At 36.5% G+C, this 17777-nt stretch overlaps 1 protein-coding gene across 1 annotated transcript; it reads right to left on the bottom strand.

Moving 5' to 3' along the window:
* Nucleotides 1–5914: 5914 nt before the first annotated feature.
* On the bottom strand, nucleotides 5915–16279 carry LOC149607103 (eukaryotic translation initiation factor 3 subunit G-like). The gene is made up of 8 exons (XM_089860415.1): nucleotides 16119–16279; nucleotides 13197–13237; nucleotides 9882–9970; nucleotides 9739–9798; nucleotides 8727–8831; nucleotides 8258–8671; nucleotides 6125–6231; nucleotides 5915–6029 (listed from the first exon to the last, which is right to left on the bottom strand). The coding sequence occupies exons 1-8, from the start codon at nucleotides 16130–16132 to the stop codon at nucleotides 6011–6013; spliced, it is 849 nt and encodes a 282-aa protein (XP_089716541.1). The 5' UTR covers nucleotides 16133–16279; the 3' UTR covers nucleotides 5915–6010.
* Nucleotides 16280–17777: the final 1498 nt, after the last annotated feature.

The raw sequence follows: 17777 nt of genomic DNA, 5'->3' as shown, positions 1-17777 counted from the left end.
AACCGTTCTCCATTAAATTGTGTAGGGTCGTTAAAGAAATTGCTTTGAATCTGCAGCCACATTGAAAAAATCGCAGCAAGAAATGAGGAATAATGTCCACGCTTTCCAACCGATTCCACTAATATTATAAACACTCGTCTTGTGAGTTTTGCCACCATATTTTAAAATGGCGGTCCGAAAAGTAACAAAGATTTCCCTTCGAACAAAGCAGCTGAAATTTCGCAGGGATACTACTCTTAAGTCGTAGTTGCACATCAAGAAATGTTTGAATGCTCCGTCATCTTGAAAAATGGCAGCGACAAATATAAAACCTATCCTTTCGGAATAACGTCCTCTCGAAATCGTTCGACTAAAATTTAGTTGACGAGTTTATGGGTTTCAGGTTGAACGTGCCGCCATCTTTTAAAATGGCGGTTCAAAAAAGTAACACTAAATCACTAATATTACGCCCCTAGAGATAAATCTATAGGTTTGAGCAGTCGAATAAAAACTTTAGCCTGCAGATCACTAGGTTATGGTTATATACCTATTCACACTTATGGCCGCGCACGAGCAGATGCATGCAATGTTTGGCGGCATGAGTTTTACGCTTAATAATAATAATAATAATAGAAGCTTTTTATTGGATATACCATTAAGGGAAAACCCTTATTTACAATGGCGTCCGATTAATTAATTTAACATAAATAAAAGCAATTTAAAAAATGTGATAAGCATTATTCTATAAAGCTACATAAAAACGACTGATTCAGACCGTATACTCTTTCGATTCAGCGGAGTATTCATGAACGGCAGACTTAAACAATTTTATAGTCTGTATAGATTTGATCGGGTTGGTTAATGCATTCCATATTTTAACCCCTTGTAATTTAGTACTCTTATTTCTGTTACCCGTGGTACAACATTCGGTATAAAAATTTAGACTATCCCCTCGGGTATTTATATCAGATTTTCTAGCAGGGAACCAGTTTACAGGGTTCGTACGAAATTTTTACTTTCAAAATCCCCGACTTTTCCAGGTTATCCCTGACCAAATTTTGGCAATATCCCTGACCATTTTAAGGTGTTTACCAGAGCCCACTTCATCACACCTGTCTCATATTTAGCATTGGTCGAAGCATGGTTTGATATACCAAACGAAATCCCTGACATATCCCTGACTTTTCAGGATTTTTTTTTAAATCCCTGACTTTTGCTCCTATTTTCCATATCCCTGACTTATCCAGGTTTTCCAGGTTCGGTACGAACCCTGGTTTAGGACATATTCTGGTAGTAGGCCGTTTTTTACTTTAAACATGAATATCATTAACGCGTGTAAGTAATATACTTCTGAATTTTTTATGTTAGCAACAGTACTAGCTAGGGTGGCAGAGGAGAATTTTTTAGATTTAGATAAACTACGATGGACGTGTGGGAGAACTTTTGGTAATTTAATATTTAAATAAAATGCCTAGTATTTAAAACCGAGAAAGTACAATTAAAACCATGTTAAGAAATGAAGTGTTTAGGTAAGTTTTAATGGAAACGTAGCATTGATATTAGCATAAGGACATTATCTCTCTCTAAGGGCCCAAGATTCTATGTTACGGTTGAAATGTATGCATGTCCGATTTGGTCAGCCATCCGTCTCATCTCAAGTGGTATAATAATTGTATAGACTAAACAGAGGCCGAGCGTATTCGCTGCAGAGTAACCCGGCATTGAACATTTTTCCCTCCTTCAAAGATTTCTCACGACAGCTCTTCGTGATTTTTACTAAGCGCGAATTTACCTCTTGTGTCTGAGAGAGCTGGGGGGTTCTGGAAATTCTCTTACTTATTTTTCCCCTCAGTCCTTCCTCTATCGACTACCCGCCTGTTTTAGTTTGATTCCCAACCGCTTGGGAGCGTTATCTCAGAGCTCGCGTCTTAGGATATCGGTCGTGGCTGATTTTGAAAATTATTTTTCTCTCCCTCGAATTTCACGAAAAATTTGGAAGGAGCCCCTATACATAATCTACGTCACATCTAGCAGAACTAGATGTTTTTGCTAATAGATGCGCTTGGGCCCTTAGAGAGATGATGTCCTTATGATATTAGTAGGGTAAAACTCACTAAGCCTCGGCGACGGTATGGGATCATCGCTTCATCGCCGATGCCGTGCCGAAAGCGCTACGTATAAAATGCTCGTAAGCCTTGGCGCCCAATTTTGCGTGAAGAATTTCATTAACTACCTCAATCTTACATCTATCAATTGAATTCGATAAAATTTCACCTAGGAAGTTCAAATTTCAATTAATACATTTGCAAGCGGTAATACAACACTGTTTTATGAAAATAAACTCAAACGAGAAACATATAAGGCAAAAGCAAAGGTAACAAAAATACTACTGGCAACAAACATTCTTTCTGCGCATGCTCATCTCTGGAGAATTTTACCCCCTTTTTACCCTCGCTCTACCGGTGAAAAGGTCTATATTAATAAATAATGATAAGGTATTATCCTAATTACTTCAAATACTTATTTTTATATTGTCACGTTCAAATTAGATCTTAATCGCGTAAAATCTGCAAGAATCCTAAACAAAATAAGCTTTCTTCTTTTGTCATCTGCTAATAATAGTTACAAGTTTTCGCGCTTCCTAGAGCCGTATTATGATTGGTCCCATGAAACAAAAATGCGTAGCTCTTTCGATATCCATGGTGTTCTCAACGATCGAGAACTCTAGTATCTAACTCGAACGATACATGTTATATAATATCATTATTCGTTCGAGAAAGATCTCGATCTATACGACTATCTTCGAAATCGTGTTCGATTCGAGATCCACATCATCCAAAATTACACGATAGGCCCCCACTCTTGGTGGCGATGAGAAGCTTAATTATATTCATGACGTGAAGTCGCGCGAAATCCGAATCCCGGGGGGGGGGGGGAGAAAATGATTCACTGATTGGTTGAAATACAAAAGGCGCAAAATATGAAAGATTTTTTTAAACTTCTTGGTTCAGCTTTCAATTCACAATACTTTAGAAAAGCAATATTTGTACAACCAATACCAAAAAGTAGAAAAAAACGACTGAACAGAGAACTTTTTAAAATTCAAGACTAAAAGTAGAGATGGGCCGATGCCATATGGGTATTGGTACCGATATTGGGCTTTAACCTATATATCTGTATCTGTTAAAAACATAGACATTAGAACACTATTAAGAACCTAGACAAACTATTGCGAGGGGGGTCTCGCGACATTCTGTTACGAAACTTTCCATCCCACCCCTTCGCGTGTGTGATAGGGTTTTTGATACGTGGCGCCCCTATCGGCGAGCAAAGGAGCTATTCAATTTGAACAAAAACTAAATACCGTAATGTTTCATCTTGCAAATATTTTAATTCTCTGTTAATAAACATCTCTTTATTTTACAAACACTTTTCCTTCCATTAATTAATACGGAAATTAATAAAAATTAATTAAATATAAAACGTCCCCGTCGGGATTCGAACCCGCGTTGTCTCCCTCCCAAGTACTGACCGAGCTCGAAGCTGCTTAACTTCGAGCACCGCCTCCTATATTAAATCCATGCCCGTTCGCCGTCCCAAAAAAGTTTCTAGAAGTGGATTTTTAATTCGCCAGTCTCTACCGCTAGAGGCGCGATTTTACCGTGACGTAAGAGATTTTGAAAACGACCGTTATTTTCCTCTTTTTGAATTGGTTAATTAATGTCTATGCTAGGTTGGAGATCTTTGATATTTCAGATGAAATAAATAAATAAAAACTGCTAAAAGAATTAAACATGTTCCTATATTAAGTTTTCCATTTCAAATTTTAGTTTACTTTGTTTAATTTTCTTCGCTTAATGCGGGAATTTATTCACTTTAAGTTAAACCACCGTTGTTTAACTGCATTTTTCAAATTCAAGGGTGAAATTGTACACAATTAGTTCAGCGCAGTATATAATAACATTCAATTGTTTATCTTTGTTTTCCTAGATTATCCTGTATTTAGATATAATTTAATAATCAATAATCCTATAATTTAATGATCAATAATCCTATAATTTAATAATCAATAATCCTATAATTTAATAATCAATAATCCTATAATTTAATAATCAATAATCCTATAATTTAATAATCAATAATCCTATAATTTAATAATCAATAATCCTATAATTTAATAATCAATAAGCCTATAATTTAATTATCATTAATCCTGTAATTTAATAATCAATAATCCTATAATTTAATAATCAATAATCCTATAATTTAATAATCAATAATCCAATAATTTAATAATCAATAATCCTATAATTTAATAATCAATAATCCTATAATTTAATAATCAATAATCCTATAATTTAATAATCAATAATCCTATAATTTAATAATCAATAATCCTATAATTTAAAAATCAATAATCCTATAATCACTAATCAATAATTCTAAAATTTTTTTAATCACTTTACTATAATTCATATGATTTTAATATTTAAATCCTATTTCCTCCCCTAATTTGCATCTCAAATTCCAATTTTTCCTATTCAATTTCAAGATTTTCCCCTACTAGGCCTATGTACTGAATTTAATCTTATTTCAAATTAATCATCATGATATGAGAAATATAATCAAATACTCATATCACTTTAGTCAAGGTTGTCCAACTAGTCGAAGAAAATGTATTGTGCGAACACAACCATTATTTCGAATCTCGGATAAATCCCGCCACCTATTGGGATAAAATGGCATTCTATACAACATAAAGTCCCCCCTAAAAATTTCACCGTGCACGGGCTTGGATTAAATATAGGAGGCGGTGCTTCGAGTGTTAACATGGGGTTAGTAATATTTTAGTTTACCTCGCCGCATGTAGATAGCGCTACAAGCAACTCACCCTATCACACACGCGAAGGGGCGCTTCCATTGAACCCGAATCAAAGCTGAAAATTCAACTGTTCCTCTTGTATCTCTATGGTTAAAAATGAACCGATATTTCTACCCGATATTTTTTTTAAAGAAAAATGCTTATGTTGTGAGTAGATGGCGCCATAAGACTTAATATTTAACGAATCACAAGCCTAGAGAATTACAGCGAAGTGAGTAGACGCATAACTGGGGATTCTGTTACTCCAAAGAGAAGTCGCCTGAAACCTGAATACAGTTAGTATTATTTCTTTGGATGACTGATCTTCAAGTTGAACGCGTTTTAACACGAGGAAAGTGTTTTTCTGTGATACGCACACAGTTTAGAAAATTTCCAAAAATATAAGAAATTCTCAATATTGTTTTACATATCTAGTCTACTTCAAATACTTATATTGGCATAAGTTACAAGCTCTGATTTATAATCAAAATAGAGTTACTGTTTTACAACCTAAATTTTAGCATCTATTTTCTTATTGTTATTATTGATAGCGGTTAATTTATCGGTACCGGTTTAATATCGGTTTATTCTATGAATCAGGTAAAATATCGGTATCAGTTAAAACTGGTATCGGCCCATCTCTACTAAAAAGAAAACATTCACCTATTTATACTAAGTTTAATATTAATTAACTATACTCACTGAAATAACTTGAAATTTCATACAAATAAATAAGTTTCTTGTTGTTTTCGTTGATGTTTTAATTACGAACATAACTCTTTTCATCGTCGCTTTAAACTTTTATAGGCCTCGCAGAGGGGCAGTACTACTAGCAGACGAATCATGACAAAGTTACGAAGTTACGATTTCCCCGCAATTCAGATAAAATAAAATATAATTCTATCAAAAAAAAATTTCTATAAAATCATACTACCAAAAAGTCCTATAAAATCAAACTTTCAAATTTAAATTTAAATGAAAAATTACTTTTCCTATAAAAATTTTCAGAATGAGGTGTAATATTATGGGTTATGGTCTGCAGGTCATAAATGAAGAATAAAAATACTACAGTAATCAGTTTCCCTTCAATTTATTATACTTATATATCAATTGACAATGATTCCAATAAAATGTAATCATTCCACAATAATTAGATGATAACTTGCGTGTTTAGGAACTTCCAGATGGTCTAAAAGAAGAGCAAAGTGTTTGTATTACAAAATGGAAAACCTCTATAGCGAAGAAAGTACCGTTTGTTCACGAGTATAAAATAGAAAAACTCACTTAGCCCATTCAACACTTAAAATAAGGTTATCATAACCATATCCATTGACAGCCGCAATAGCATGAGCCGCATCTTCTCGTTTCTGGAAACTGATGAAAGCAAATCCCTAAAGAAAAAGATCTAGTTAACACCAAACTCTTCATAAACAAAAGACACACTAAGGCTGTGCGGGCAATGGTTTCTGGCTATCGAATCGGGTTTGGGTGATAAAAAATTTGCTTGACGAGTATAGGCCCTCGGGGTGAGTACCCGATATTTTTTTCGGGCATTAAGGCGTAATTAGGCTTACCTGAAAAATGGTTGTTGGGTACCATTCGGGTATTAAAAGTTACAAAAATACTTATCGGGTAAAATGATTACAATAGCCATCGGTCAAGTAGATCTCGGGTCTTTCTCAGTTTTTACTTTTGGGCGTCCATCGTAGATGGCGTGCAAAATTAATATTTTTATACGGGATGTTTAGTGTTTACACGTACGACGGTGCAAGACACGCTCTGGGAAACTTGCCTGTTTAACGTTTAGTCACGTGTTTATCTGAGCGTGCAAGACGACACCACTTTTAACGGAATAGGGCATGATAATAAACAGAGATTTGCAAACAAAGAAAGCTTTGGTAGTCTTGTTTAATTATCTTAAATCTGAGCTTCGCAATTAAATTATCTGGGGAAAATCTAAATACCATACACCCAATCCTTGGATCATTCCTATTTACGGGGCGGCCTTTGATAGAGGGAATTTATTTTAGCAGGATAGTAGTAGTTTTTGAGAATCATATACTTCTCCTTGAAGAAAACTTTAATTTGATCCCAGCCTCACAACTGGCCTTGTAACTAATTGTTTAAGCGCTATGCCTGGTTTTGAAATTTGATGGAAGATCAAAAATATGATCAGGAAAGCCAAATTTCATGCTTAAACGATAAGCCTTGTCCCCTTATTTTGCATGTTTATTCTCTACTGGCCTCTCAAGCAGGCTACCACAAAAGCATAGTTCAGAGGCCCGTTTTGAAAATTTCTCTACTGGCCTCTCGAGTAGGCGATAATAAACTCTTCGTTCAGAGGTCTACGATTCCGTTTTGCATGATTATTCTCTAACAGTCTCTCGAGTAGGCCACCACCGATGCTTAGTTGAGAGCCCCGGACATAGAATTTTAAAAACAAGATTCTCATCCCCATCGCTTAAGCCCAACCTAACCTAGCTTAATATACGATTAGTCGGCACAATGTAGCAATTCATACTGTTTTCTCCATCGTAGGTTTTGCTCTTCCGCGTAGGGTGAATAGTACTATTTTTACTACAATCCTACTAAACCATTTCCCACTATGGAAAACGGCCCCTAAAATATTAATGAGCCCAATCCTTTAGTAACAACTAAGATCCTCTTGTGTCCAAAGGGGAATCAAGAATTACTCAAAGGCCCTGGCATTTCCTGCTGAGCCTATGTGAGTGTTAATGTGAAAAGTTAATTCTTATTTGGTTAACCACGTGAAACTTTGAAATCTAAACATTATGAAGTATCAAGAAACTCAACTCACTGAATCTAAGCTCAAATAATCAAGACAGATACATTACTGGGAATGCAAACACCCATATTGCTAGCGAATCATAAAGTTTCAAGTAAATCAACTAGAGTTCACTCTGTGTCAAGAGAGGATGAGGAGAAACTTTCATTACTCTTTCAATAAAAACTTATCCCCAGATATTTTACCCACTAAAATAAAATTCCCTGACTTTGCTGAAATTTTTAAAATTCCATGACTTTTCCCTGACCTTTTTGGCCCATTTTCAAATTCCCTGACTTTGCTGAAATTTTTAAAATTCCATGACTTTTCCCTGACCTTTTTGGCCCATTTTCAAATTCCCTGACTTTGCTGAAATTTTTAAAATTCCATGACTTTTCCCTGACCTTTTTGGCCCATTTTCAAATTCCCTGACTTTGCTGAAATTTTTAAAATTCCATGACTTTTCCCTGACCTTTTTGGCCCATTTTCAAATTCCCTGACTTTGCTGAAATTTTTAAAATTCCATGACTTTTCCCTGACCTTTTTGGCCCATTTTCAAATTCCCTGACTTTTCTAGGTTTTCCCTGACCAGTGGCAAACCGTGTAATTTCCCATCAAAGCTAAAATCTTACTTTAGACTGTCCAGTGACTTTGTCCTTTCCAAGATAGACGCGGTTAATGCTTCCAAATGGTCTGAACAGATCTTGCAAATCAGAATCCCTAACTTCTTCGGACAAATTGGTCACCCTGATAGTCGGTAGCTCTTCGCGGCTCTTGGAGTTGGGCATGGAATCTCCGCGTCGACTGGCTCCGTCTCTCATGCTTGGTGGAACGTATTTGCCAGCTTTCAGCTTGTCATCATTTTGGGGTTGGCTGCCCGATGGAGTAGCCGGTTTGACTTCCTCCTTGACAAGGTCGGGAAGAGCTCCCAGCTTGTCTTTATAAGGACACTGGGTGGTCCAATGGTCATCCTTGCAAATACGACACTTGACAATCTTCTGTCCTTTCAACTTGGCTAAAGGATCCTCCTCCGGTCTTTGCTCTTCCTAAAAGGTATTATAATCACATTCGGACGTTTGAAATGATTTGAATATTCTTTACCTCGCGGTTCGTAAAAAATTGCATGAAAATCTCTTCAGATACTATGGTGTTTGCGGGATTTGGTCCTGGAGGGTCAGTGGAAGCCAAACCAAATTTCTTCCAAGTCTAAAAAAAATACCTAAAGTCAACTAATGCTCGAGCTTTAAAGTAAAAGTTTCAAAACTTGACTAAGTAAGCCTAACTCTTTATAATTTTACTTTATCCATGTTTAAGAAAAACAAAGCAACTAACAAAGCTATATTTTTTATAAAAACTGCAGTAGACTTGTAACCCACACCTCGCGAGTAGCGGAATTTATTCCGCGATTAAAAGCGCGTGCTACGAACTTCTGTGCATTGGGCAAATATAAATAGGGTCTTTAGAGGAAGTAGATATACTAAAGTATTAATACGAAAATACGTTATTATTACATATATATATACATATAGATAAGAGGTTTTTTTTAAAAATTACAGTTTTAATTAGCATATTAAATTTTGAAGATTTGAATTTTTTTATGAAATTAATGGAATTGTTTTATGCTCTTTAAATCAATTAAAAACTGGTTGTCGGTCGAACCGATTAAATCGGTACAAAAAAGCTCGAACCGATTAAATCGGTACATTAACCTCGACCCGATTAAATCGGTACATTAAGCTCGACCCGATTAAATCGGTACATTAAGCTCGACCCGATTAAATCGGTACATTAAGCTCGACCCGATTAAATCGGTACATTAAGCTCGACCCGATTAAATCGGTACATTAAGCTCGACCCGATTAAATCGGTACATTAAGCTCGACCCGATTAAATCGGTACATTAAGCTCGACCCGATTAAATCGGTACATTAAGCTCGACCCGATTAAATCGGTACATTAAGCTCGACCCGATTAAATCGGTACATTAAGCTCGACCCAATTAAATTGGTAAATTAAGATCAAACCAATTGATCAGGAAAATTGTGATATCATTCACTGATACCAATCTCAGATGCGTCTCACCACAAAAAATGCCGGGCTTCTCCTTCCTTACCTTTCTTTGCGCAACAGACTTTGACACTTGTCTCTTTTCGATCTTGTAGTGCAAGACGCACTGAAAATATATTAAGTTTAAAATCATTTTCACTAGCTTCTGATTTCCTTTGTCATTATTCTTTCTACAACATTTATATTTACCTTGATTTTCTTCCCTTCTTCATTAACTTTGTACTCGGTAATGATTTTGGTATTGCCATCTACTTGTTCTTTCAGAGGTGGAAGAGGGGCTACGCGGAATATTTTATTGGTAATATTGCGTTTAAAAGATAAGCTCATTGGAGAGATTTGACACTTTGCTAGCTTTTTGAATGGTCAGACAACCATTTTTCTATTTATATTGACAAATGAAACTTACCAACACCATTACGATAATTTTGTAATAAATTGCCTGAGATGGCATGAAAGTTAAAGGGATACTCTCAATGTTTTCCGACTAGTACAAGTTGAGGGCAGTTTTAGGTAAAAAAATGTGCCTAAAATTATGTGTGCCAAAAGAAAAATCGAATTAAAACGTTTGAAATTAAGAAAAGTACGTTAAGCCTAGATATTTAGAAATTCAAACCAGCCGCGAAATACCGCCAGCGGCGCATAATTGAGAAGACATTTGTATATATTTGCTAAGCTTAGAGGGAAAGTCAGCTCTCACTAATTATTATAAATTTTTATCTCTCCAATTATAAATTTTTATCTCTCTAATTATTAATAAATTTCTATCTCTCTAATTATTAATAAATTTCTATCTCTCTAATTATTAATAAATTTCTATCTCTCTAATTATTAATAAATTTTTATCTCTCTAATTATTAATAAATTTTTATCTCTCTAATTATTAATAAATTTTTATCTTTCTAATTATTATAAATTTTTATCTTTCTAATTATTATAAATTTTTATCTTTCTAATTATTATAAATTTTTATCTTTCTAATTATTATAAATTTTTATCTTTCTAATTATTATAAATTTTTATCTTTCTAATTATTATAAATTTTTATCTTTCTAATTATTATAAATTTTTATCTTTCTAATTATTATAAATTTTTATCTTTCTAATTATTATAAATTTTTATCTTTCTAATTATTATAAATTTTTATCTTTCTAATTATAATAAATTTTTATCTTTCTAATTATTATAAATTTTTATCTTTCTAATTATTATAAATTTTTATCTTTCTAATTATTATAAATTTTTATCTTTCTAATTATTATAAATTTTTATCTTTCTAATTATAATAAATTTTTATCTTTCTAATTATAATAAATTTTTATCTTTCTAATAATAATTATTTTAAATTTTCAATTTTTAATAACTATTATAATAATATATGAATAATATATGCGTTTCCGTTATTTAAATGAACATTTTAGTCTAAATATTTTTATGCATGATCCCTCTGATCTTCCCGCCCTACAAATTGAAATAAATGAAAGATCCCTTGACCTTACTTGCTGAAAGAGCCATCTTTCAAGAATCGCGCGGGGGGGGGGAACCTGCCAGAATTTGAAGACCATGCGCGTGCCTTGATTAACGTAGGCTACGTTTCATTATTGCTTTTGAATTAGACATTGCTAGTCAGCTATTGAAACTTTAAAAATTGTATCAAATTAATGAAAAGTTTTAATAATAATTTTGATGTTAGTAGGCAATATCAATTGATTAAAAAGGTTGTCTGACCATTTCATCCTCCCTATAACAAAAAAACTGACTGGTCCTCTCAATTTGCTGGAACAATGTATTGAAGCGAAAACTAGAACAACCAGCGAAACTTCCTATGATAAATTTAGTTTTTAATAGTTATCCTTAACTATCAGTTCAACCATAAGTTTATAATGCCTCTAAGTACTCATATCGCTTCCACTTCTATGGATATAGTGTTTGTCTGGCTCCCTTTAATGAAACCCTATACTCTCTCCGTATCATTTATCACCTCAACTTTAATACAAAATTGTACTGCCTAAGCCTAGCGTTTCTTTTATCCCTTTTAGAATGTTTCAGGACTGAAACCGCCTCTATCTCACGAGAGAGAGAGAGGGATTTGGGGTTGCTTAAGTAAAATTCGTTCCCCCCCAGTGCCTGCCTATACGAAATGTAAAACTCTCCTTTATTCCACTGGATGATTTTTATTTTCGTCTCGACCGCTTGGTGGCTGCACCACGACAGAAATTTCAAAATTTTCTCTCTTCGGATCTTAGCGCTATACGAGTTCTGACGTCACAGTAGCCTGCAGAAGATGCCCAGTTGTAACCCGTATTTGTGTACTTAGAGGCATTATTGTTATTGTTGAAGGGGGTGACGCGTCGCCGCGTCGAGCACCGATACCAAGGGTATATTGTGCGCCCCGAACTGGTTAGACTGCGAAGAGTCCTGTCGCCTCGATGAATCGGAGAATCCGATTGACCGAGACAGTAGAGAACTGGTGAGGTTCCATAGTATGCATATCGAAATGCTCAAACCTCATGGCCGCGAGATAGTCGCAGCAACACAGGATATGGGAGGAGGTTTCCTCTTCCTCCCGGCAGAACCTACAGAGTGGGTCATCAACGATGCCCAGTAGGTGCAGGTGTCTATTCAGCCGGCAGTGTCCAGTGAGGAGACTGGTAACCAGCCTAATTTTGCTTTTGGTAAGGGCAAGCAGTTCCTTTGCCCTAGTAATAGAAGGACCCGGGACAAACTCCTTGGCTTGTCTCTGCCCATCCATGTCAAGCCAGAGTTGCAGTTGAAGTGCAGACATCCGGCAGTGAATCCTATGGCGAATGATGCCATGGGGGATGGGAACCGCAGGCTCAGGTCCGAAGAACTTCGCCTCAGCCCCCCTTTTGGCATACATATCAGCCCTCTCATTGCCCAGGTATCCGCAGTGCCCTGGCACCCACAGCAATTGAACCTTGTTGCGGGCAGCCAAAGAACTCAGCAGATCCAGGCAGCTGAGCACCAGTCTAGAATCGACAAGGCACTGATTTAGCGCCTTGAGGGCGGCCTGACTATCCGAATAAATCTGAATCGTCCGTCCGCGGTAGTTTTTCTTGTTGCAGAAATCCGCACATAAACAAATGGCCATGATTTCCGCCTGAAAAACGCTGGCAAAGTTGCCAAGGCTCTCGTAAAAACCAAACTTCTTGGTCAAGCAGTAGACCCCGGCACCAACTCCAGAGTCCGTTTTAGAGCCGTCCGTGAACCAGACGGACTCCCCCCCAGTTCCAAGGACTGGGGTGGTCTCCCAAACAGCGCGACTGGGAAAGTGCACGCTGAAGGGCTTGTCGAAGTGGTGTGATATAACAGACTTATCTGAGACCATTATAAACTTATGGTTCAACAAATAGGTTTTCATTGCTCATCTCTACTCCTAAAACTACACAAAAATTTAACCCATAGGGGTGCGTAATAGTTTCCCTTTGAATTTGTATCTGGTTGTTACAAGTGTCGAACCTCAATGTTCTCATAACTGTACATACCTTCCCCCTCTTCCATTTGATCAGCCCAGCTGGGCTTGAAACTAAAATGTAAAAATATTAATTACAACTTCGTATAGCGCAACTGTACATTTCTGAAGCCTCCTCTCTAAAGGCTCTTTCAGATGATCCAAATTTTTTGACTCAGCTTGATGGGTCAACTCGAGTTGAATCAACTAGTTGGATCGTGTGAATAGACGCTGGATGAGTTGAGTCACCAAAAGAGTGGGCTAGGAAAAATTGGATCAGTGATCCAATTTTTGCTGACTCAACTTTTTCATTTCATTTCTACAGCCAATCAAAATGAATTGCAAAAAAAAAGCCTTTTTCGCGGGTTATTTCGTAAGTGCCAAGGTAGGTGGTGAAGGATTTACTTCACTTTTCCCTTCAAAGGTTGGGCAAGTTGATACAACTTTTTGACCCATGGAGCTGAGTCAATAAGTTTTATCGTCTGAAAGAGCCTTTATTTACTCTCTCAAATAAGAGGAAGAGAATGGATTAAAAGGGGTGTACGTGATACCAAAACTTATATTTCAACAAATAACAGGGTTGCCACGGAATTTTCAGAACCAAATTCCCCGACTTTTCCAGGTTTTCCCTGACCTTTTTAGGCCGAAAGTGTAAATGTTTACAGCACGTTGTTAGTGCTTATAATTAAATAAACCCTCTACATTAAGTTTTCCAATGTATTTGTTGCACCAAAATGAATAAGAAACATTTTAACTATAAATAACAGTCTAAGAGATTTTTTTGAAGGCATTTACTTTATAGAAACAATTCTAGACACTTTTAAGGATTGCTCTAGAGTTTTCTGTGTTAAGAGAGGATGCGAGCAGAAATTTTCATTACTCTTTCAATAAAGACTTATCCCCAGAAATTTTACCCAATAAAGACTTACCCCCAGAAATTTTACCCAATAAAGACTTACCCCCAGAAATTTTACCCAATAAAGACTTACCCCCAGAAATTTTACCCAATAAAGACTTACCCCCAGAAATTTTACCCAATAAAGACTTATCCCCAGAAATTTCACCCAATAAAGACTTATCCCCAGAAATTTTACCCAATAAAGACTTATCCCCAGAAATTTTACCCAATAAAGACTTATCCCCAGAAATTTTACCCAATAAAGACTTATCCCCAGAAATTTTACCCAATAAAGACTTATCCCCAGAAATTTTACCCAATAAAGACTTATCCCCAGAAATTTTAGCCACTAAAATAAAATTCCCTGACTTGGCTGAAACTTTTAAAATTCCCTGACTTTTCCAGGATTTCTAGGTACTGTGGAAACCCTGAATAAAGCTCTACTGGGCATGCATTCATTTTTGAGCATTATCAGTACAGCATTTTTCTCGAACCTATCCGCCAAGCAGACTTAGAAATAGCACACGTCCACTGGTCCAAAACCAGTTTATTAATTGCTTGGTCTAGTTTTTTAATTCAAAAAGTGGGGGTTACTGGTCCTTGGGACCAGTTTATTAATTGCAAATCTATAGGAGAACAAAGGCTGGGACCACTCCAGAGACCAGTTTATTATTTAGGACACTAGGGGGGTCACTGGTCCCAAGGACTAGTTTAAAAATTATCCTTATTTCTAAGTCTGCGGCGCCAAGTCGACCATTCCAGGTTAACTACTTTTCAGCAGACAACAGACAGTTCTATAACATTGCCCAATGTACATATCTTTAATAGACACACTCTCAGAAGCCCATAAGATGCCCCTCTTGGGCCATGGTGCTTAATATTGAAGGGTCAATTCCCACAAGCTTCGTAGAACTTTTCATGTAGAAAAATTCGATACTTCCAGACCAAATTTTACCATCTATAGGTGTTTAGCACAACCCATTCGATCACCAAACAAAATCCCTGACTTATCCGTGACATTTTGGGGGAAAATATTGAAATCCCCAAGACCCCCACTTATCTAGGGTCTGTACGAACCCTGCAAGTCATCGCCACTCAGCGCCGGGCTATTTCAATTCGGTGGAAAGGAGTTTTTGAGGCGGTCCCCGCCCAGGCGCCTTATTTTGCGGAAATTTTGACATTTGAGTTCTTCAGCGGCCCATACTGAGTGAGGGTGAAAACTAGCTAGGTTTTAGGCAGGTCCAACTGTAACGTTTCCCACTTCTAATGCTATACTTCTATTCCAACTTTCCTACTAACTTCCACTATCCCAATGGGAATGTGTTGTCCCTAACTGTTTGTTGCTCCGTCAGGGTACTTTTAAATGTGGGAACACCATCTGTCCTCTGGCTTTAATTAAACTAATACATAGGCTTTAGACTCACTCGTGTTAACCTTGATGATAACAGACCAGAACTGACATTTCCATTCGAGTCCACTCAAGCTTTAGAAGATAAGCTCGCTCAGCTAACGTTAAAGTAGCGACAAATTCCCTTACCCAAAGAAAAACTCAAATAGACTGAAGAGAGCTGGTTGAAACTGTTTTTAGGTGGAAGAGCAGGGGCTATTCTTAAATTTTGCCGTTTACATATGCAGAGTCTACGGAGTGAATTCGACATAATGTAAAATAAGGAGCATAAGGTTGTGCGCGGTTGGTAAAATATTCACTTAAAAACAAGTTAAAATCACACGAATGGCTAAAAGTGCGCCTCTTTTTAGGGTAGAAAGAAACTAAAAATAATAATCTTTTGGAAAAGGTAGCAATAAACAAGCTAATTAGCCATAATTTGGAAAGGTATCAATAATTAGGGGTAAAAACATATTCTATTTAGTAAAATTTTGGAAAAGGGGAAATTTATTCAGTTGATAAAACTTGATAATAACAAAAACAGGCGCACATTTAGTCGCTCATAAAATCACGGGTGTCGGACCAAGGCTTAGTAATTTTTTGGTAGGATTGCTGCTGAAATATAATATCAGATCCCAACCTACTCCGTAATAATAAAATAATATACTTACTCCGGCTCTGGCATTTTGTATGTAATTTCCAATCGATTGTGAACTTAAAATTCACCGAAAAGAGGACGTAAATCTACAGCAGATAAGAATTCGCCTAACGAATAGATTTTGGAAATCGTCACGTTGCACTTTGCCATAGAAAACTCGATCACGCAAGAGACAGGGATGCCAGATTGAAAACCTTCAACCCGCCAAAACCAAATTGGAAACAAGCCCAAAAAACCGTCAATCTATACTTCGAAAAGAAGCCCAAAAACTGACTAAGCGAAGAAGCCCAATTGGCGGCTTTCCAGCCCAATATGACATCCCTGGCAAGAGAGAATTTTCCGCGGAATTCTCTCTTATCAAATCAATCCAGCGTGTTCTCCTATAGATTTGCAATTAATAAACTGGTCCCAAGGACCAGTAACCCCCACTTTTTGAATTAAAAAACTAGTCCAAGCAATTAATAAACTGGTTTTGGACCAGTGGACGTGTGCTATTTCTAAGTCTGTTATCAATCCAGCGTGGGCAGTGTTGCCGAACCGCAAACTGCCACATCGGTAGCAGACTTAGAAATAGCACACGTCCACTAGTCCAAAACCAGTTTATTAATTGCTTGGACTAGTTTTTTAATTCAAAAAGGGGGGGTTACTATAGGAGAACAAAGGCTGGGACCACTCCGGAGATTAGTTTATTATTTAGGACACTAGGGGGGTCACTGGTCCCAAGGACTAGTTTAAAAATTATCCTTATTTCTAAGTCTGATCGGTAGATTTCGCTTCTAAAAATCGGTAGACAGAAGACAGACAATATGCCACCATGGAGCAATATTTTTCGAGCCATAGATACAACTAATTCAATTTTAAAAGAAACTTCTCTCTCACTCTAAGGAAATTACTCCATGGAAAACTTCCTTGCCAAGAGTCCTTGACGAAAAAATAGCAAACAAGTCGGCGCGTTGAGACTCAAAAAATGTATTTTTTGGATTAAAAGGAAAGCTAAAAAACCTATCACATCAAAATCGGTAGAAAAATCAGTATAATTTTGAACTATCGTAGAAAATCGGTAGGAAAATCAGTAGGTTCTTGAAATATCCTAGAAATTCGGTAGAAAATCCTACAAATTCGGTAGAAAATCCTAGTTTTCCGTATTTCGGTAGATCAACCTAAATATCGGTAGAAATCCCGATTTGTTTAGTTTAGCAGACGACGCACCCTGGTCAAATGTCATGGACCATTTTATTTATTCCAGGCCTAAAGTCCAGTTTTAAAAAAATTCTCATTTCCCACCCGACAGGTTCACAGATTTACAGCCATAGATCTATGTTTACAGCAGTCTGGAAAATAAGGATATTTTTTAAACTAGTCCTTGGACTAGTGACCGACCCTTGATAGTTTTACTATATCTATGCCAGTGACCCCCTAGGGTCTGAAATAATAAACTGGTTTCAGGACTGGTCCCAGCCTTTGTACTCCTATAGATTTGCAATTAAAAAATCGGTCCCGAGGACCAGTAAGCCCCACTTCTTGAATTCAAAAACTAGTCCAAGCAATTAATAAACTGGTTTTGCTATTTGGGGTAGTGTGCTATTTCCCAGACTGGTTTACAGGTTTATTGATGCCGTATAATTAGATATACACAGGCTAGGAAATAAGACAGGTTTACAGGTCAAAAACC

The sequence above is a fragment of the Phalangium opilio genome, unplaced genomic scaffold, assembly GCF_054372755.1.
Source record: "Phalangium opilio isolate 3A_F unplaced genomic scaffold, DU_Popi_V2 ptg000352l_1, whole genome shotgun sequence".
Lineage (NCBI taxonomy): Eukaryota > Metazoa > Arthropoda > Arachnida > Opiliones > Phalangiidae > Phalangium > Phalangium opilio.
The sequence above is the reverse complement of the archived record's forward strand: the minus strand, read 5'-3'. Positions and strand labels throughout refer to the sequence as shown.